This window comes from Helicoverpa zea, chromosome 19, assembly GCF_022581195.2.
Source record: "Helicoverpa zea isolate HzStark_Cry1AcR chromosome 19, ilHelZeax1.1, whole genome shotgun sequence".
Classification (NCBI taxonomy): domain Eukaryota; kingdom Metazoa; phylum Arthropoda; class Insecta; order Lepidoptera; family Noctuidae; genus Helicoverpa; species Helicoverpa zea.
The window spans coordinates 1,881,252-1,903,049 of record NC_061470.1 but is presented as its reverse complement, the minus strand read 5'-3'; the positions used below and the strand labels follow the sequence as shown (position 1 = coordinate 1,903,049).

Below are 21,798 nucleotides of genomic sequence, written 5' to 3'. Positions count from 1 at the left end.
TACAAGAATTCATGGGCACCCTAGTTGTTTGGTTTACGAAAATGTTATTATTAGCTAACCTGTGGAACGATATATTGCAACCACCATAGTATTCACTTTTGCAAGTAGAAACGCAACACTTTTTCACCATTTTAATAGTTTAAATTGATTTAATACAAAAAAATATAAACAAAATTTTAAATGCTGATTACGCGCCAAGAATGTTCAGGGTTGCCGCTAGAAAATAAAAAAAAAGCAAAATAAAAATTTATGTTGTTTATGTTTTAATAATAAATACGAATAAATTAATGCGATTGTTATTAATTTGTTGACTTACAATTGTTAAAATAAGATAAAAATATAAGTGATTCAATTGTTTTTGGGAAGACAAAACTTTTGATCACAAATTTTTTTATGCTGGCAAGGTGTTAGAAAGAGACAAACAGCCTCCGTTCGAACTATCCCTCTCGGCTCGGATTTGCCTCTGTGTATTATGCAACCAATTTAGTACCTTATTGCGTTAGAATAGAGTTCATTTTCGTAAATATATATTTTGAGCGTGCGCAATCTTGTTTAGTAATATTATATCTATGAGCGTAACAAAGAAATGAAAGTCAAACAAATTGATTACTGTCTTCTGCCAGCGGTTTCATCTGCCTCATAGGAAACTACATACTTCCCTTACCCAGATACAAAGTAGCGTGTATATTATTCTATTGAATACTTACAAGACACAAACTTACAAACTTTAGCTTTTATAATATTAGTGTGACTAATTAGGATAAAACGAAAGCTTCTTTTCCATATTAAAACGAAGTAATGGAAAATACTTACATTAAACACAAACTTGCTTTGTATTACACATATGGCGCGTGCCTCGGAATAAGTTTTAAGCAATTACGAGATAAGTGCTAGATTTAAGCCGCGCTTGTACGAAAAGTGCTTTTACACCGACTTCAAAGATTCGCAAATGCATTTAACATCGAGTAATTTAAATTGAGTTTATCGCTACGTCTAGATATACGATAAAGATTTTACATAAGAAGATTTGATTCTAAAAGGTTTCACTGGTTTCTGCCATATTTTCATCTGGAATATAACCCCGCGCACATGGATAAAAAGTAGCCTCCCTCGATAAATTGCCAAACTTACACTGAAATAATTTTCTAAATCAGTCCAGTAACTTCTGAGCGTCATGTCACTGCGTTCAAAGCTTTACTAGGTAATAGGTATTAGTATAGATAGATGTGAAAGTTTGTAAGCATGTCTGTGGGTATGTGAATATTGTGTGTCTTTTATTTCGAGGAAAGATTAAGTTATTACTTATCTGGGTACTAGAACTACATAGATATGTTTACTAAGGGCTGATTTTTCAATCCTCAGTTAACTTCTATCTGAGGAATAAATATGGCGGGTTGACATATTTTCCATACAAAAGCTGTCAAATCGTCAAACATATTCTTCAGATAAAAGTTATCTGGCGATTGAAAAATCAGCCCTTAGTCGTACAATGTAGTGTGTCTAACGAGTTGCTATCGCGTTGCTAAGCCGTTGAGCTGGTAATGATAGTGATGTAACTGTCTCGGATAGATTACTGCCTGTAGGGTTCATTACTTGTTTATTGTTTCGTATTATTTAACTTGTTGGTTTACTCATATCTTGTTGGATCTTCTTCATACGCATGGATAAAAAACCCACCTGTATGTTTCTCTTATATATCTTACTGATATTGTTATGCACGTGAAAGTTTGTATGTTAAAATTTTTTTAATGTCTGAAATAATGAGTATTTAATTTAGACGTATGTTCTTCAATCACGTATTGACGGGTGGACGGATTATGATGAAACTTGGTAGTAATAATAGCATAATTCTTAAAATTATGATTCCTGGCTTTTAAAAGAAAAGGTGAAGGGGAGGTCAATGCAAATTGGTGTTTTGGTGCTAGAGTATTTTTTTATCCTGCTGCGGGAAGATGTCTACTGTCTAACGAGGTCAACGATCGCGCGTTGCTAAGCCTTTGAGCTGTTAATGATAGTGACGTAATTGTCTCGGATAGATTACTGCCTGTAGGGTTAATAACAAAGTTTATTCTTGTGTTTTATTTTAGAATTAGGCGTTCTTTGGTACTGTTTTATTTTTCCTTGGATAATTACTTTAAGAGTGGGTGGTTATTATGACTGGATTATAGAGAAGGTTGGACGTAGAAATAATTTGTGTCTGTACTTGATTGGGATCTGCCAAATTAATATACTTAATTAAGGTTTTTTTAAGGCTTTTGTTACTTACTTTACTTATATAATTTTGTATATTAAAATGCCTAAAAGAACAGTAATTTCTAGCTAAGAAAAAGCTAAGATTAAATCGACTATCATTAAAACGAAACATAAACCAAAACCACATGAGTAGAAATTACTCTCGTACCCAAGCACACTAAAGATTAATTCAATTCAATATCCCAACTCCTATGAACACAAAGGCATAGATATTAATTACCATTAAAAAAATATCATGTAGAAACAATAAAGTGATTTCATCCAGAAGATACACAATTCTACATAGCCTATGTAGGTATATACATACGTGTATGTATAGGAATGTGACGTCATGTATATATTAACGCGCTCCCCAGAGCATGGTGAGCGGAGACAATGTATATACATATTATGTCTGTATGTATGGCTGCTATGTATACGTTGATTGTGTTATGGTGTAAGATGACATGGTTGCTTGTTTTGTGTGACAAAATGTAGGCTAATATTATTAGCGATGCTGGTTTGGTTAATGTAAGAAGTTTTGGAATTGATTTAGTCATAAAAGTTTTAATTTAGTAAAAAAAATGATTTGGATTAAAAAATATCTACAGTTTAAAGTTCTTTTGATACAAAACTATAGGATATTTTAATATAATAATTATTTTTATGAATTGAAATGCCTTCAAGCATCTGAACCGTTTTCATTCAACTACAATGATTGAAAACCAATTAAGTATTTTTTCTCCTTCTAAAAAATATTAATTTCGCCTCAAAAGAACAAAAACACAAGAGATGTTCACTCTCTATTTCTCTTCTCTCATATTCTTATGGGTTTAAGTACTCACATGAGGTGAAGTGATAGACTTCCTGCTGTCAGTATTGCTGGCCTGCCTGGAGAAGGTGGGCGCATGGACGCTGAGGGGAGACCCTGGTTCGGAGTCCGTCTTGCCTTCGTTGCTGCTGTTGCCGGCTTCCTGTTGGCAATTGTTGCTGTTGAGTGGAATGAAAGAATAGGATAGGTTTGGGAGAATTAATGTGGTCCTGGTCCACAAAGGGCGTCTCAGAGATTAGAGATGACATCAGTATAAACAGAATTGATACACAATAGCAGATGGACTATTTTAAATTAAGTTATATAATGGAATCAAATATCGGTTTTGGTTTTTTTGAGGTTGACGGGTTCAAACAAAGAAACGGTTCAGGTTTATATGATAAGTAGGTATAGTTTGTTGGATAATATTTACAAGCTCTTGCGGTGCCGTACGGAAGCTGGGCACTTTTAGATAAAATAGTGTGTGTCGGAATGTACTGCATCCTCAATAAAAAAACATAAGATGATATTTTGCAATAAAAATAGTGGGAACTGTGCAGCATTGTCATTGAAATCATATTAATATTGAAATGCAAAACACTGAGAACTTTATTTGTTATTTCTATACTAAAACATCAAAGGTATATAAATGTAATTACCAGAACCTTGAAACTACAGCCTTTAATTAGAATTCCTGTAAGTATCAATGTATAGTAATGACAAAATCAAACATCCTCGCTCGGGACTAATATCCGTCGCTTTGTAAGACCGTTCGATAGGTTCTAGTGTTTGTAGATGGAATGGAGTATCTAACATTATATAGGTAGCTGAAGAGTTTGTTTGGTTGAAAGTGTTAATTTTAGGAATTACACAACCGCTTTGAAAAATTAATTTAGTGGCAGATAGCTCATTTATAGAGAAACGCTAGGGGCGGTTTTTTATTCGGGTGTGTGAAGTAATTGCCAAGGGACGCGAGTGAAACCGCTGAAGGAAGCTAGTCCTAAAATATGTATGTATTAGGATACTATACGAAAGATTAGGATATTCAGTACATTAATTTCTATAACTTATGTGTTTTGTCTCACCTGAGTACCGAGGAAACCGTTCTTCCCGTACCCGGACAAAGCATGGTAAATATAAATATGACAAGCGCGAATAGTGTAGCTTCACAATGGTGTTTTTAGTTTTTACACAAACTAAATGTCCTGTTTATAACATTAGTATTGGTTATATTATTTAGCTTATTCCATGGCCAGCCATAGGCACCAGTACATACCAGTATTACGGATCAAAGGCTCGCGATTATGTTAATCTCGGGTCCTTCAGCCGGGATTGCATTACAAGTGAAGTTAATTTGCATGTTAAATAATATGAATCATTTTGTGATGTCAACAAGGACTTGTTTTCTGCTTCCTTGTTTTGAGAGAATCTTTTTAAACTACGGTGTACGGTGGTGTTATTTTGATACATTGTGTGTCAGCTACAAATTACATTTTCATGACCCTGCACTGGTCTTATGCATGAATGATCCTATAATAGACTTGATACAGAACATATTTAAATTTTCTTTTGTCACACATTTTGTTAACAAAGTCAAAACTGCGAGTATATGTAGAAGTTGTGACTTTTACAACATACTTATTTACGACATAAGAATTGCTGCTGACAAATATATAAGAGGTAATTCTAATGATATTGTGGAAACTAAAAATGTACTGCAATGCAAATCCTTTGCCCAGTAGGTAGTGGAATTTTTTCGGCTGCGACAATTTTCAATTGGTAATTGTGAAATAACCAATAGAGCATCTATATAAAGTAATAGAGGTTACTACCATCTAAAACAGCCACAAATCCATTACACGGCTAGTTAGGCCATAATCCCTCGTACCATCGCCATTGGACCGTAGTGCGGGGCGCATTGCCACGGATTACTATCGATATCGATATAATTCCTCCAACAGGATTGTGGCAATGGGTATTATGGCCACAACAGATTGCAGCTTTTTGGTATTGTTTCAGTTATTGGGGGTTGTATTTGTTTTAGAGTTTTCTGGTTTTGGACGATACGCACAGAAATAACATGTGATTATATTGTAAAGCACGCGATTCATAGAGCAATTGCGATATTCCAAAATGTTATATTTATATAGTAAGCTTTTCACCAAGACACACATTTTAAAAGAATCACAAAAACAGTTAAGTTCACTAAAAGGAGACGGATTAAATTAGTCAAAAAACTGAATGGTGAAAATAAAGTAAAAAACCCCAAGACCATGAAACTTGGTGTAATTTTTTTATTCCCATCTGAAAAAAGTGTCAAAGAATCTATGTAACTAACCTGTAATGACCGTGCTAACTCGGAGTCCAGATACCGTCCCGTAGTCCTCCGGTCCGGCAAGATGTACTTCGGCAAAGACTTGAAGAACCAGGCGCCTGACTTCTTCCACATCTCCCTCGTCTCCGCACATAAGTTGCACATGTAGGCCTCCCGGGAGTATAGTGGTGATCTGTGTCAAAGGTATGAAGTTAAGGTTTATTAGCGGGTATTTTTGGGGCTGAAAAAAAAACTATTGGATCCAATTGGACCTTGTCCGTTCACACTACGTGTAACGATCGAAATCTGTAACCTTTCTCAAAAGGTTTTCGATCCAAAAACGTATCAATGACTGCAGAGAGTTAAATTAATGAACTCATTTTTACAATCTTTAGTTCACAACTATACCTTTTAAATATGTAATAATATGTGCTGTGAAATTAACCGCTGTTCCCTGGAAAATGTTTTAAAGAACATAGATTTCACTTTACCATCTACTTCCAACTAAAAACCACAAGGTATTTACCTCGAAGTGACTTTGCATTTTTTCTTCATAATATCTGAAAGCACCTTCAATGTTCACAAAGAAACTTAAGTTCTATTGTTCAAGAGAAAAGCCACTTATAAGTCAGCTGAAACTTTCAATTTACTGTGGTTTGTAAGAGTTTCCAGTATTTTCTGCTCATTTTGTTTTGAAGAGCTGAGGTTGTGGTTGCTGGTGAACTTTGTGGGGCTTGTGGCTCGTGGCTGAGAAACAGCCAGGGTTAAGACAAGGTTGTGTAATGTGTAAATATGGACCATTGTACAATTAGGTTTTGTTGTATCTAAACCTTTTGGCATTCCAACATGTAGACTTACAAGGTAGTTAGTTCATACATATTTATCTAACTAACTTTTCACCCAGATTTATTACTGCTATGTCAGGAGGAGGAGTCAGAAGTTCAAATAACTTCTGACTCCTCGCAATGTTTGCCAAAGATGTACAAATGACAACCGGGATACACAATGAAACGTGCCTTCCAAAACCAGTAAGGACTCATGATATACATAGATGGGCCCTCCATGGACTAATCAAGGGTAACTTGATATTTAAACAATCAATCTGTGCGGCTGAACTTAACTACGAGCACCTTACACACATAATTGTATACTGTGAAACATTGCTTACGTTTTACTTCATCTGGTCAACAGCCATTCATATTGTACACGCTAAAGTGGACTGTTAGAATTCTCGTGTATTCAGGAACACATGGAGGCTTTGTATGATTCGCACTAACTGCGTTATGTATGCTCTTGGGTATTGCCAATACAGGGTTTGGTAAAATACGATTCACGTGGATTTTCTCGGAGATGAAATGGAAACTTAATACTAGAAAGTATTAAGCTTAATAAAGTTGAATCAGCTAGTTTAAATCTTGGGTGAAAGAAGGTTTCATGGTTTACTTATGGTCCTAAGATTTCTTTCTGCGGTGAATTCGTAAGGTGATCTTGCCTTTCAGAATCCTACTTCCTTTGGAATGTTCGTATAGCTTTACAGGATAGGCAGATTGAGGACTACAGTATAAAATGCATTGTTTAATTTTCTCAGGGACTTCTTTGTACTGTAGGCAAACTAAGCTTTTGTTGTAGAAAAGAGTGTCTATAGAGTTTCTTGCTGGAACTTTGTTGACGACATTTCTAAAGAGCTTTTTATGCACATGTTAGATAAAAAAGTTTATTTACCGGACATTTTTTTTGGGTACCATGTGGTTCTCACCTATGCGGCAGATTCTCGATGACACACTTGGAGCACGCCGTATGCCTACAGATGGAGCAGGTTCTGAGAGGAGCCAGGAGGCGCGCCGTCTCGCCACACAGCAGGCACGTCCGGGGAGCCGGGCCTTGTGCTGAACGACGCATGCCTGGCGACAATTGTTTATAATTACTTGTTGAAAATGTTGTGCCTTAGGTATCTACTAAAATCTTAGTAGATTAGGCGACTGCAATAGATAGGAACCAGCAATTGTACGTGTACGTGTCTTTCTAAGACACGGAGGAACTTGTCATGGGTTACCCATTCACGGATCGATTATATCTGCCTAGACTTTTTGGTCGGCTTCCATTCTTAACCAGATGCAGCCAGGATGCAGCTGAGTACCAGTGCCTGCAAGGAGCGCCTGCCGATCTGACCTACTCAACCCAGTTACTTGGGCAATCTGACAAAGTTTGTTCAGCGATAAGGCAAAACTGGTCGACAAGAGTTGGGCGCTGCCGTGCGCAAGTAAACATCGGCTCCACGTATTAAATTATTTAAAAATAGAAAAAGTGCTTAAAGTACAAGTGAAAGTAGTTCCAGCTGTCAGAAACCCTGACCTTGAGTGATTACATATAAAGTGCGAAAGAAAAACACGAAAACTCTAAAGAAAATTCATATTTAGTGCTATAACGGCTGATATTGAAATTGTAAACAATAACGCCAGCTACATTTTCCCTGTACTAAAGACTAAAGTTCTGTGAAATAACCTGAAGATTATTGATGGAAGTCCTAGAAAAGGTATGAGAGTGATTTATAAGAACAGTAATAATTTATAATTATAATAATCTATAACAACAATAAAAATACAAGTCATCCTGATCCATACCATAAAACAGCGCCACCTATGTTTAATTACGGATACAATCCACTTGATATCTGTACAAAAAATACTAGAGGGTAGCACTGACTATTAATCCTGCATTTATTAAGAACACCAGCGCCATCTATCGTTCTACGGTGAAAATAGTCCCATCACATCAAAAGTTTAGTTTGGATAACTGCTCACTAGAGGTCAGCACAGGATAAAAAATGTCACAAAAATTAAATAATTGTGCAGGTTGTACCCAAAACCTTTCCAACAAATTGCACCTCACGTGTACATTATGCAACAATAACTACGACCTAGAATGCGCGAATGTCTCCGAAAACCACTTCAAAAGAACTATGACTCCTGACCATAAAAAAATATGGAAATGCCAAGATTGCCGCTGTAAAATGCCAAAAACCGGAAATACCGATACACCCATACGACCGCTTATTTCCACGCAAAACCAGATTAAAGGAATAACCACACCCAACGAAGAAAATAATATTACAATTCGACGCAAAACCTACCCTAACAATGACTCGACAACTTCCGAAGACCTGAGTTTATTAGGTGACACATTATATCCTGGTGAAAAAACCTCTTCGAACACCAATACTGAACTTTCCTTACAAAACTTAAGTGAAATAATTATGATGCGCCTTAAAGAAAATAACCAATCCATAATAGCCGATCTCCGGAACACCATACAAACAGCAATAAATAAAGCTGTTACGAAACTTACTGAAGATTTTGAACAAAAAACCGCAAATCTCTCAAGACAAAACGAACAAAGATTACAAGACATTGAAAAAATTAACGCAAAGATAGAAAACCTAATTAAAGAAAACGAACAATTGAAGCAAGAAATTTCGAAAATTAAGTCAATATCTACACCTCCTCAAATTCAATGTACGGAAAGTAATGCTAAAAAGATAGTCATCTACGGCCTCACCGAGTACCACAAAGAGCCTGAAGTCAGCCTACATGACCGAATCATAGAAGCGTTTCGCGATATTCTTCAGGTAGACCTAGTGGGCTACGTAGAAAATATGTATAGAATAGGTAGAAATTACACCAATAGCCGGCCACTAGTAGTAGAATTAATAAGCAAACGAATGGCTAAATACATTAAAAACAATAACCACTACTTCAAAGAATCAGGATTATCTGTATCTGAGTTCCTGGACGAAAATTCACTTAAGAAAAGACAGCAATTACGAGACGAAATGATAAAGGCAAGAAAGAAGGGTTTACATGCAGTAATAAGAAATAATAAACTGTATGTGGAAGGTAAAGCTACCGCAACAAGAGATGAAATGTGCAGAAACGAACTGATAAACACGCAAAATGAGATAATGCTTAACCAGAACACTACTTACGATACAGGCCACCTAGATTCAAGCTACAGAAACGAAGAAACTAACAACCATTCCTTTCGAAAGCACAGACCAAATATTTAAAATATTGTTTCAAAATATTCAAAGTCTTTATAATAAGCAACACATACTCGAGTCATTCATTGCAAACAACCCGATATATAATGCAATATGTATATCCGAAACTTGGCTATCGAAAGAAAAACTAAGCATAATACAATTTGATGGATACAAAATAGCAGCGTCATACTGCCGCAGCACGCGAGGGGGAGGTGGCGTTTGCATCCTCCTACAAGATCATATCGACTTCACAGAGCGGGACGATATAACCGACATGTCCATAGAATATATTTTAGAAGTGTGTGCAATTGAGCTACCCAAAGAAAACATATTATTAATAATAATGTATTGGAATAGAAAAGAGGAAGACATATTTATTAAACAGTTAAAAAATATTGCTAACTATATAAATAATAAGTATTCTAAATTTAATATAATAATAGGCGGAGATTTTAATATTAATATCTTAGAGAGTAATATAAAGACTAGTCAATTTCTTGATCTCATGCTAGAATATAGACTTACACAACACATAAAAATACCTACGAGAATAACACAGAGCACATCTACATGCCTAGACTTAATATTTACAAACACTATCCCCAACAAAATACACACAACTGTAGAAGAATTAGGGTTTTCAGACCACAGCGGTACAATTATACACATTTCCAGACCAGCACCACAGTTAGCTACACCTACAACTTGGTATATTAAAAAAAGATTATTCAATGAAGCGAATATCCTAAAGTTTAAGTCTAAACTGAAAGAACTCGACTGGAAAAAAATCTTACCTGAAAACAAAAATCTAAATGAAAACTATAAAGTTTTTCATGACACCTTAAGAAATATCCTAAACCTTTGTATACCAAACTGTAAAATAAAACTTAAAACAAAATTAAAAAAAAAATGGTTAACGAAAGGCATCAAAGTTTCCTGCAAAAACAAAAGACTATTAAAAATATTTACACTTAAAAATAAAAATCCAATAATTACGAACTATTATAAGAATTATGAAAAAATATTAAAAAATTTGGTCACAGTATCAAAAAAGCTTCAATATATAAATAAAATAAAAAAATCTAATAACACGGTAAAAACTATGTGGAGTATAATAAATGAGAAAACAAATAAAAAACCAAAAAAAGAACATAATAACATTAAACTACAAATAAATAACGATAATATAAGCGAACCTAAACAAATAGCCAACATTTTTAATAATTTCTTTGCAGCCATTGGAGAAAGTAGCACAAGTCCATCTGGTACGAATATAGGGAATACCTCTGTACTAAATCCCACGGAGAACACGATGTTTCTTAGCCCAATAGACCCTTGGGAGGTAAACAAAATAATTAGAAACTTAAAAAATAAAAGCAGTCACGGAATTGATGAAATACCACCTATGCTCTTAAGACAATGCGCTAACGAACTTACCTTACCGTTTTACCTGCTCCTGAATCAATCTTTTGAGGAAGGTACCTTCCCCGATTTATTAAAAAAATCTGTAATTAAACCAATTCACAAAAAAAAATCTAAAACCGACCCAAACAACTATCGCCCAATAGCCCTTTTACCATCTGCCTCAAAAATCTTCGAAAAAGCTATGTGCGACCGCATTTACGCATTCTGCGAAAAATATAATATCTTTAATGAAAGTCAAAACGGTTTTCGAAAAAACCGTTCCACTACCTTAGCTGTATATAAATTTATCCAAGAAGCCCTAAACACCATAAATAACAGAGAATACGCAATAGGAATATTACTAGATATGACCAAAGCCTACGACAAAGTTCAATTTGGTATATTACTAAACAAATTATATGGAATCGGTATTCGCGGAAAAGCTCACGACTGGCTAAAATCATATTTAAAAGATAGGGAACAATTAGTTGAAATAGAATTCTATAACCATGCAAGCAATGAAATTGAAAAAATCAGATCAAACAGTAAAATAATAAATGCCTCAATCCCTCAAGGCAGCGTTATAGGGTGCCTACTCTTTTTACTTTATATTAATGACCTACCTACGACCATAGAAAGCCCATGTGTCCTATTCGCAGACGATATATCCATTTTAGTATCATGCAAAAACAACGAAAATATAGATGAAACTCTCAACTCCATACTTACCAAAACTTGCAACTGGATGAATGAACACAATCTCGAAATAAACTACCCCAAAACTAACTTAATAACTTTCTACCCTTACCAAAAAACACCCTTAACCCTAGACTTTACCTTCAACAACTCAAAATTGGAAACCGTTAAAGAATTTACCTTACTCGGATTAGTTATAGACACACACATTAACTGGAAACCACACATACAAAAAACACACTCAAAAATTTCAAAATTCTCGTACGCTCTCCGTGAAATAAAAAAGACCACTAATTTCGAAACAGCACTAACCACCTACTATGCTTACGCATATGCGTGGCTTAGCTATGGTGTCACCCTCTGGGGCAACAGTACAGATGCAATAACACTCTTCACTCTGCAAAAGAAACTGATAAGAATCCTCGTAAACATAGAGCAAACAGACAGTTGCAAGCCATTCTTCCAAAAACACAACATCTTAACTCTCCCCTGTATCTACATACTAGAATCATGCAAATTTGTCCGTAAACACCAAAAGCTGTACACTCAACGAGACGACAACCAATCACGCTATCAACTCAGACCCCGCGCTAAACTAAATATACCCAAGTCAAGATTAAAAATGCACTCGACAAGTCCCTACGTTATGTCTATTAAATTGTACAATAAACTACCCGCACAAATAAAAAGAGAAGATAAAATTAATATATTTTTAAAAAAACTTACACAATTTCTTATAAGTAAATGCTACTATTCCGTTAACGAATACCTAAATGATAAAAATATAAAGACATAAACAGTCACACACACATACACACACACACACACACATATACGCGCACACACACAGCTTCCAAGTTTGCAGTGTAGATTAAGTGTTTAAATAAAAAAAAAAAAAAAAAAAAAATTAAAAAAAAAAAAAAAAAACAACCTTTAAAATAAAAATATGTAACTTATTTGCCTATATAACTACTTTAGTCTTAGTTAACAATAATAAGTAACATAGCCGATAAGAGCTTCCTCTCTCCTATCCCACTTATTTTGCTGTGCCCGACAGGGTCCATGTGAACTATATATATGTAAGACTACCACCTAAGAATACACATGGAAAGCAAATAAAGTATTGAGTATTGAGTATTGAGTATTGAGCACTTTTTGGCTTCTAACCATTCGTAACGACTGGCAGATACATATACAACGTTATTTTTTGTTTATGCGAAACCTGATACACCTATCTAGTATTTTTATGTAAAGAATCTATGTACGAAATTTCAAAACCGTATCATGAAAAATCACAAAGTTATAAGCTTGTTAAGTTACGGGACTGTCCGTAATAATACATAATCACCACAAAACGCACACATGCCGCGCAACGCGATAGCACTGTGCGCTCGCGCCCGCTATGAACTCGCCGTGACCTTTGTTGTGCGAGAATAAATACCTATTTGTAGTGTCCAACATTCAAAGTTTTTAGATAATTTTGGGAAAAAATATAACATGGTATAACAACTATTGGAATCGATTCAGTTACTGATTCTGAACAAACTATATTCAGGTTTCGCACAAACAAAAAATAACGTTGTATAATACGACAGCCGGTACCCACAAATTAAACATGCCTTACCAAACGCGCAGCTATAAGTTTAGATGGTGGCCCATCCACTTACCACCAAGCATTGATTAACCTTATGATCGGTCGACTCATGCGGCTATCACTTAGCTACGAGCCATATCTACCAGTCATCTGACATAAATTCACGAACCATTTCTCTTGAAGTCAGTTTTGTGCTGAGTTCAGTGATTAATGAGCCGAATGAATTATCTAGCGTAGAATGATTAACTAATCTTATAATACTAATGGATGCTTAGCTTACTTCACTCACTTTTCTTAAAATCTACTTCTCGCACTCGGTAAAAGAATAGCATAAAGCCCTCCTCGGTAAATGAGCTATATAGGGTGTGTCGTTCACAATCACATTAAATCCTACCGCATATGATATACTTTATGATATTCTATGGCGAATTGTAAAAAAAATAACCTAATCCATGCAGTGGTTTAACCACAATAGTCATTTTTCGTTTTTATAATTTACAATATCATGTGTAAAGCAGAGATAAAGTTAGGAGTATCGAATGTTTTGACTAGTTGTCAGCTGTCAATTTTCAAGGGAGAATTTCAGTTGTTTGAAGACAAAACGAATACAAAGATTTTGCAAGCGCTTAAGTTTATTTAAAAGCTCCTCTGTGGCATCCAGATAACAGGCATCGGCGTAGTCTATAATGGGTTGGATGAGAGTCTGAGCAAGAGAAATTTTGGTTTTCAAGGGCAAAAAGTGTTGAAGACATTTCAGCGTATGAAAAGTGTAGTGAACTTTGCGACTAACTTCATTGACCTGAGCTGACCACGATAAGTTAGAATCTAGAATAACACCCAGGTTTAGGTCTAGAATATATTTCAAATCGCAAATGTACAAATTGTTTAGCTGTATAATATTAGTATACATAGTTACCTGTAATAAATTTTCTACGTAAAGTAAAAGCTTCGACTCAGTGTTTTATTTTTTCTCATTGTGTGGGCGTTTATTTATCTATCAAGCCCTAGAGACACGGCTTTTTCAAATCTGGCTGTCAGGCTCTGATGTGGAATGACTGTGAAAGTATAAGTCTTGTTTTCGTGTTTTTTGTGCCGTACTGTATTAATACATATTATTGAAAGTTAAATTTTGTTATTTTAATTTGTCTTTTCTTCGTTTACAAGAAGCCTGATATGAAGTTCATATTTTCTATTTAAATCAATTAAAATAATCTTCTGAAAATGTCTTATTACAAAGATTATCACACATTGCTTAGCCACCTTTCATAACACACAAACTACCCATGTGATTTTATTATTACTCGTGTGCAGCTACGCCGTAGCGCTATGCTACGCGGCTACGACGTAGCACGCAGACGAGGTTAATGACCTGGATTTATGAGACGTTCAGTTTCATGCGTCTGTCTGCACCAGTAATTAATTTTATTGTGATTGTTCTGAAAACTGCTGAAGGTTAAATTTCATGGTGTCACTGTGTCCTGCGTATCTAAGAATGGGGTATATATTTTATAAACTAACTGAGCAGCAGTTTTCCAAAATAATTGATCTTATTAAACTTACTAACTTATCTATTTTCCTAACGAAACGAAAGTCAGATAGCCAGTTTTACTAAGGGGTGACTGAGTTGAAGAGGTCAGATAGGTAGTCGATTTATTTAAAAGACTGGAAGGCATTCGGCAAGACTGAAAGCCGATCCCAACGTAATTGGGAAATGGTTAGACAAATGATGACGTGTATTTTGAAATCTACCAAAGCTTATAATATATAGAAAGAAAGAAAGAAAGAAAGAAAAACCATGTATTTACACACACAAATGACGCAGAAAACAAACACACACAAATACAAACAAATAAATCTAGGGACAAAACAAACAGTAAAACAAAAAAAAAAAAAGCTGCATCACTTATGCGTGAAAAGGGGCAGCGCTCAGCATAAATGCTGTGTCTCGCACACGCAGGCACGAGACAACAGCGCTGGTTTTCAGCGCTGACCCACCACATGACCTTGCCTCGGGACTACACAATCAGACGCCGTTTCGGCACAAATCCAGTAAATAAATAAATTTATATATGTTATGGACCAAGTGATAAATTGAGCAGTATACATAATGCCCGGTCATTATGAAAAATGCCCAATATGAGAGCGCAATTTGATAATAATTATTCAAATAATCAAATTGACCGGGCACTATACATATTGCCCGTGACCTTTTGGGCAAAGTAATACAAGCAAAGTAATAACATATTTATATTCATTTTTTTCTTGTTATTGCCATTTAATTTAAAATAAACTAAATATTAAACCACTTAAATAATCAGCCTCATGATTTGGATTAATTATGAAGGACTTCTGCCTTAAAAATCCATTAGTTTTTGCATTTAAAAGTTAAGGAAAGTCATATTTAAAGGGTGCTTATTAAACAGGCTCCTTTTTAATATAATTATTCGCCCCGAATAATGTATGTTGCCTTCTAAATTACTAAGTCAGCCACAATTAACGAGCATCTAAATAATACTATCTCAGCCACTCGTTATCTTCTAAGTAAACCGCTCTAAATACAACTCCGCATGATGGTTATTTTTTAGCATCTAAATTTGTAGCATGCGTTCTAACAGTAAACTTCTAAAATACTATTAAATGACATCATAAAACTTATTTATTTAGCTTCTAATTTTTTAACTCAGTACGTTTAAAATGTAAGCAAGCAACATGCAGCAAGCATGGCTTCTGTCACGGCTCCGGTGCTGCGGGGCTCCGGCGGTCCCATGCGAGCTTATCGTCGCAGATGGTTTTCACGCTCACCGCCGCAGCTTCGGCTTGCTGGCCGGCTCAGCCGGCCAGCCTCAGCCGCGTCGGCGAGCGTTAAAACTACCTGCGCCTCAGCTCGCAGGCCGCCTCGCCCCTCCACACTTACGCGGTTGTGAATTGCACTCTAGGGGTAGGACAGACAAGACTACGTGGAGTCGGTTTTGCAGCGATACGTTTTCGTCACATCATCCTCCGAGCCTTTTTCCCAAACTATGTTGGGGTCGGCTTCCAGTCTAACCGGATGTAACTGAGTACCAGTGCTTTACAAGGAGCGACTGCCCTATCTGACCTCCTCAACCCAGTTACCCGGGCAACCGTTACGTGGGATACGTTTTCGTCACTATAGTTCGGCCATTCAGAGAATGCGTTCCTGACACGTCGCGATTGAACTGACGACGTAACTTTGCAATGGCGTTGCAGTTACGATAAAAATATTTTTGCTGGTTGTTTACCGTTTTAACAATTGAGGAGCATTAAAACAACATTATTATATCAATAATCAATGAATGTTATTACGTCGTCAGTTCAATCGCGACGTGTCAGGAACGCATTCTCTGAATGGCCGAACTATAACTTCAATTTTTTGCTTTATTATCAAATTGCCCAACTGTCATGTAGCAATATAATAATGCCCGTGCAATGTGATAAATAATGAAGTTAAGATAGTTATTAATCACTTGGCCCGATAAAGCTAGACATTATTCATAATGCTCGGGCATTATTAATAATGCCCGAATTAATCACATGGTCCATAACATATATATGATTAGTAAAGTAACAGAAACGTAGTAAAAAGATAATATTAACAATGAATATAAAACAAACCATAGACAAAACAAAACACAATACGAGAATATCAAGACAAGAGACATAGACAATAAACTTATGAAAAATAAAAAGTTGCCCAGTGAGCGTCTCAGACCATAGACAGCGCGGCAAGTGAGCTGTCAGCACTGTGTCAAAGATCTGGCTAGGTTAACCGGCCAATTGCACAAGAGAAATTTTGTTATGCAATTATGATGGCGGAAATTGTATCGAGTGATGTAATAATATCAGCATCTTTTCCCCATAGAATAACTAGTCTTTCTTCGCTTAACATAATTCCTTAATCTACCACGTACCTTCAAGCCTAGCTACAAGTCTGCCGACCCTCTTGGCTTTCACTTCATCAATCTTCTCTGCTCTCTTCACGACGGCTGCGATGTCCTACGCAGCTGGCTGAACCCTCATATGCAGCATTACCTTCATACTCCTTGGCAAGAAGGACATCATCATCATACCAGCAGCATTTCTCCTAAAAAAACCAGCCCTACTTCTTCCCTAACTTAACATCCTACCTTCAAGCCTAGCCACAAGTCTGCCGACCCTCTTGGCTTCCACTTCATCAATCTTCTCTGCTCTCTTGACGACGGCGGCTATCGCCTCTCGCTCGCTTGGCGTGAGGGGGGGCTCGCTGCGGGCCGCACTCCATCCTGTTCTTAGCCTGGGGAAGCAAGTAAGTAGCATTGTAGTTGATAGCATAAGGGAACTATGGATATTGTAAAATCTTTAGAGCCCCCATAAACCTCAAAGTCAAACTCCGTTAACTCAAACAATGGTGAATCCACACGAGTTAAGTACAAATATCTGAACAACTTAAAGTCTGAGTAAAAATCTATGTAAAGTATGATTAAAAACCTGAAGCCTGACTGAAAATAATAATGACAAGATGTGCCGACTTATCATTGGCTCAGACTTGATAAAGTCTTTTGTAAACACATGTGTATTTATTGCACATCAGCTATGAAGCTTGTGTGAGTTGGTATCGTGGGTGGACCCATCGAGTTTCATCTGGCTCATTAAACCAGTATGATTGAAATCATGATTACCTTTTTATTTTATTTTTATTTATTTTTTTGACGTCAAAAATCATCAAATAACCCCTCCCGCTGTGGGTTAGCAGCGGTGAGGGAGTGTCAGACTCTTACTGACTAAAAACGTCGTGTTCCGTCGTAGACCTTTTATGTACCAGGGCCGCGGTAACCTTAAAATAAAACACTCAACCATTGAACCGACTACGACTGTCGGCTGATAGTTTAGTCTAAGGGAGCTCGAAAGAAAATAGTGAAATAGGTTATATTTCTGTCTGTTGTTAAAACGCTTTGACGAAGTTTATATTGCATTTTGCTCGTAACAAAAAACAGCTTTGCGGTATCAGTAACGATCAGATTAAAAATATACATATGTACTGAATATAATGTTCATAATTGACGAGCTTTCGAACAGGCATGGTTAAAACCACAATATTGCATGACAGGCAGGCAATTTTGGCAAAAATTATTTAAACGCTTATATTCGTGTGCCCGCTCAAAGAAAAAATCCTCTAACCACAAAAAAATATGAAAATTCTGCGTTCATATGAAATGTAAAACTATACATTACTTTTATGCATTTTCCCGAACATGTAAAATTAATTGCAACAGTGTACCGCCAATTATCAGATATGACTTATCTGTAACAACACTGACACTGCAAAAATGACACTTATAATTAAAGAGATAAAGTATAAAGTCCAATCACCGGCTCTGATGACCTCTAAACGCATACACGTAAGTGTGAATTAACCAAAAACCGATTAACATAATACCTTCCAACTCGTATCAGTCACATCATGAGTCATTACCAGATTACCACGGAGTAAGAAAAGGGCGGAGATGCCATAATGCAGGTAGGTCAGGCGACTTCTTCTAGGTCAAATTCGTACAGCGGGCATGACTAAAACGATCAGTTACGAATGAACTACTGAGGTGCTTGGGATCTTTGAGACATCTGTCAACGACTTTTGGTATTACAAAAATGGTCAGGTTCAAAGAAGGCGTATAAGGGCGAAGACAGTAACGTTCCTCGTCAGCCTCTTTTTTTTTTTTTTTTTAGCGACGTAAAATCATCAAATCACCTGCATTTTGGCGCGCTACTTTCTTAGACAATTTTCCGTTATGGCACCTCCGCTAGTCATTTTGATCTCCATGAATACAGTGTTGCAAAGTTATCGGGCCTGGGATTAGTGTATCTAGTGATCAATATTATGACATGAATAGCTAGGGGAACTCACGCTCGTGTCGGTTACGTGTTAAATGTGTGGGTAGATATTTTTGCACGTATGTTTACAAGGTAAGAGTTTATTATAGGGTTTCTAAAAGGGTGATCAAGATGTTGTAGCTGTGGCCTTAAATAGGCTGTCATATATTTTGCTGTTAGTTAATCCTTGACACAAGGAGCTTCTGTTTTTCGATTCAATTTGAAGTACCTATACTCACAGGTACAATTTCTATTTTTAATATTGTACAGTAGGGATCGATCGGAGAGTTAATGCGTGCGACTAGCTCTATTCCTAATCGTTATAATGTGACAAACTTTATGCTCATAAAATTTTGCAGCAAGCGAGGACTCAAAATGTGCTCCCGAATTCACGTTACACATACATACACAGAATGCAAATAAATGTACCAGTATATTCGATCCATATACATATAAACGTATTTATAAATGTCCAATCAAAACAATGAGATTTCCCAAATTACCCATTCGAATAACCTTTGCTTTTCATATAACCCTAAAACAATAGCGTGGGTTATTATAACCATGGAGAACAAAATGACTAGCGGAGATGTCATTACGCAAAATCTCCTGAGAAAGTAGATTGAACATGCGGATGTTCGGGAGACGAGGTACGTAACTAGCTCCCCCCTTACGCACCTTTCATGGAACTCGACCATTTTCATTTCATTACGCTTTAAAAATAAAATCACCAATCAATTAAGGCAAATCTTTGACAGATTGGTTATTACTTGTCAAGGGGTTCCTTGACAAACGTCTTGAACGTCTCGTTAGTTCTGGTAACTGATCACGCCTACGTTACGTTGCTTGACCTACAAGAAGGCCTCTGACCTACACTCCTTATGGCATCTCCGCTATCTTTCCTTCCTCCGTGGTTATAAGCATTCCAATTATATGGCAAGGGGTACTTTCGAGCTATTTCTTTATTACAGTGTATATTGTAAGTGTTGGCAGTGAAGGGGGTGTTCAAGGTCATTGATATGGGGTTTGTGACGTCTTTCGTCTGAGTATTTTCTTACAAGATTGGTCAAGCTTGGTTCTTTAATTTGGGGGAGAAAAATGATGAAAGGGACTATATATTTCTTAGCTATGGACAGGAGAACTACTACCCGTATCAGGATAAAATATAGCCTTTGTTACTCGAAAAGAACGCAGCTTTCGAACAGTGAAAGAATTTTTCAAATCTGTTCAGTAGTTTCGGAGCTCTTAGGGTACAGACAAACAAATAAAAAACGTTTCCTGTTTATTATATTTTTATGGATCTGATTTTACGAAATCACGTTTAATATAATAAAATCACGACTAAATTCGATACCCTTTCAATAGGGCGAGTCGCTTACGTTTGCTTTACACGCCCAGTTATTTTATAAATGTGTTTACAAGCCAAATATAATAGAATTATGTAGACAAGTAAGTGAACCTTTGTACGTAGTGCCTTTGTAACTTAATATCAATAACCACTATTACCAGGCTATTAAAATAATTCGTATACGCTGGAATCTTTGCCGTATGTACAGAGGAAAGATTTTTTTGGTGATTTGTCTGTACCCTAAAGGCTCCAAAACTACATAAATCGGTCCGATTTGAAAAAATGTTAGGAAGCTAGATTATTCCCAAGTAACGCTATATTTTATCCGGGCATGAGCAGTACTTCCTTCGGTACGCGGGTGAAAACAGTTAGTCAAAGGCGCCAAAACTACAAACTTTTTGAAAAAAAAAAAAACTGAATCATTGAACACTATCGTCACATGTTATAGTGGAAAAACATTATAATTTTTAATTACATATATTTCACTTCATTTATCAATTTAAATATTTTTTGAACACGACGGTTTTTAGTCAGTAAGAGTGTTACACTCCCTCACCGCTGCTAACCCACAGCGGGAGGGGTCATTTGATGATTTTTCACGTCGGAAAAAAAGGCGATATTTAACCAGGTACGAGAAGAAATTTCCCCAGTAAAACCGGTGACGGAAACTAGTTACCTAATATTCAGACCACTTATGTTACACTGTAAATATATTAGAGCTCCAAAAATAGACCTTTCAAACGAAAACTCACTTTAACTTGGAATCTAATTAGGTCGTTCCCCGAAACTTAGTTTATTCAGAGAGACGACATACTTATAAATAGGTATAAACTTAGTAAACTAAGAATATTTAAGACTAAACAGTCTACCGCCAGTACATCCGATGATTGGCGAATTTGTTTTAGAAAATCTTGATAGAAATCAAAGCTTTCATGCTCGCTTTCACCAATAATCTCTTTACGTTTCCCTAACTAAGTGTCACGTAGAATAAGGGTTTCCCCAATACTTTAATGCCCATTTTCACCAACAAATACCTAAATTAAGGGATCCCCTAAGAGCATTTACGGAACACTTAATAAGAATTTCGTTTTCACCAAAGTTTAGGTATCCCTTATCCATAGTTATTTATGTCAAAATTGGGAGAGCCCTTATTCTAAGTGGCACTTAGATTAAGAGATTGTTGGTGAAAATGGGCATAAGATTATAAAGGATACTTAAGCTTTGGTGAAAACGAAATTCGAATTAAGTGTTCCCTAAATGCTCTTAGGGGATCCCTAAGTTTACGTATTTGTTGGTGAAAATGGGCATAAGTCTTTCTGATACCGGCTAAACACCTGATCTTTATAATGTGCGTACTACCACTCATCTTCATACTGATTTATGAGCCCAAACAAACTATCGGCCGACTAAAAGTTTTCAGTGTACGGGTAGGCTAAAAGTTATTGCTTCGCCTGTCAGAAATAGAAATACTTTGATTGATTGCCTGTTACGCTTG

The 21,798-nt window shown here is 36.2% G+C and overlaps 1 protein-coding gene across 1 annotated transcript in view; it reads right to left on the bottom strand.

Moving 5' to 3' along the window:
• LOC124639563 (rabphilin-3A) overlaps positions 1 to 21,798 on the bottom strand; it is a 70,771-nt gene that overhangs the window by 36,591 nt on the left and 12,382 nt on the right. Inside the window, exons 2-5 of the mRNA XM_047176993.1 lie at positions 17,236 to 17,381; positions 7,114 to 7,258; positions 5,382 to 5,550; positions 3,078 to 3,206 (exon numbers count right to left, since the gene is read on the bottom strand). Of these exons, the coding sequence (XP_047032949.1) occupies positions 3,078 to 3,206; positions 5,382 to 5,550; positions 7,114 to 7,258; positions 17,236 to 17,381 (589 nt within the window). The remainder of the gene's footprint in view (positions 1 to 3,077; positions 3,207 to 5,381; positions 5,551 to 7,113; positions 7,259 to 17,235; positions 17,382 to 21,798) is intronic.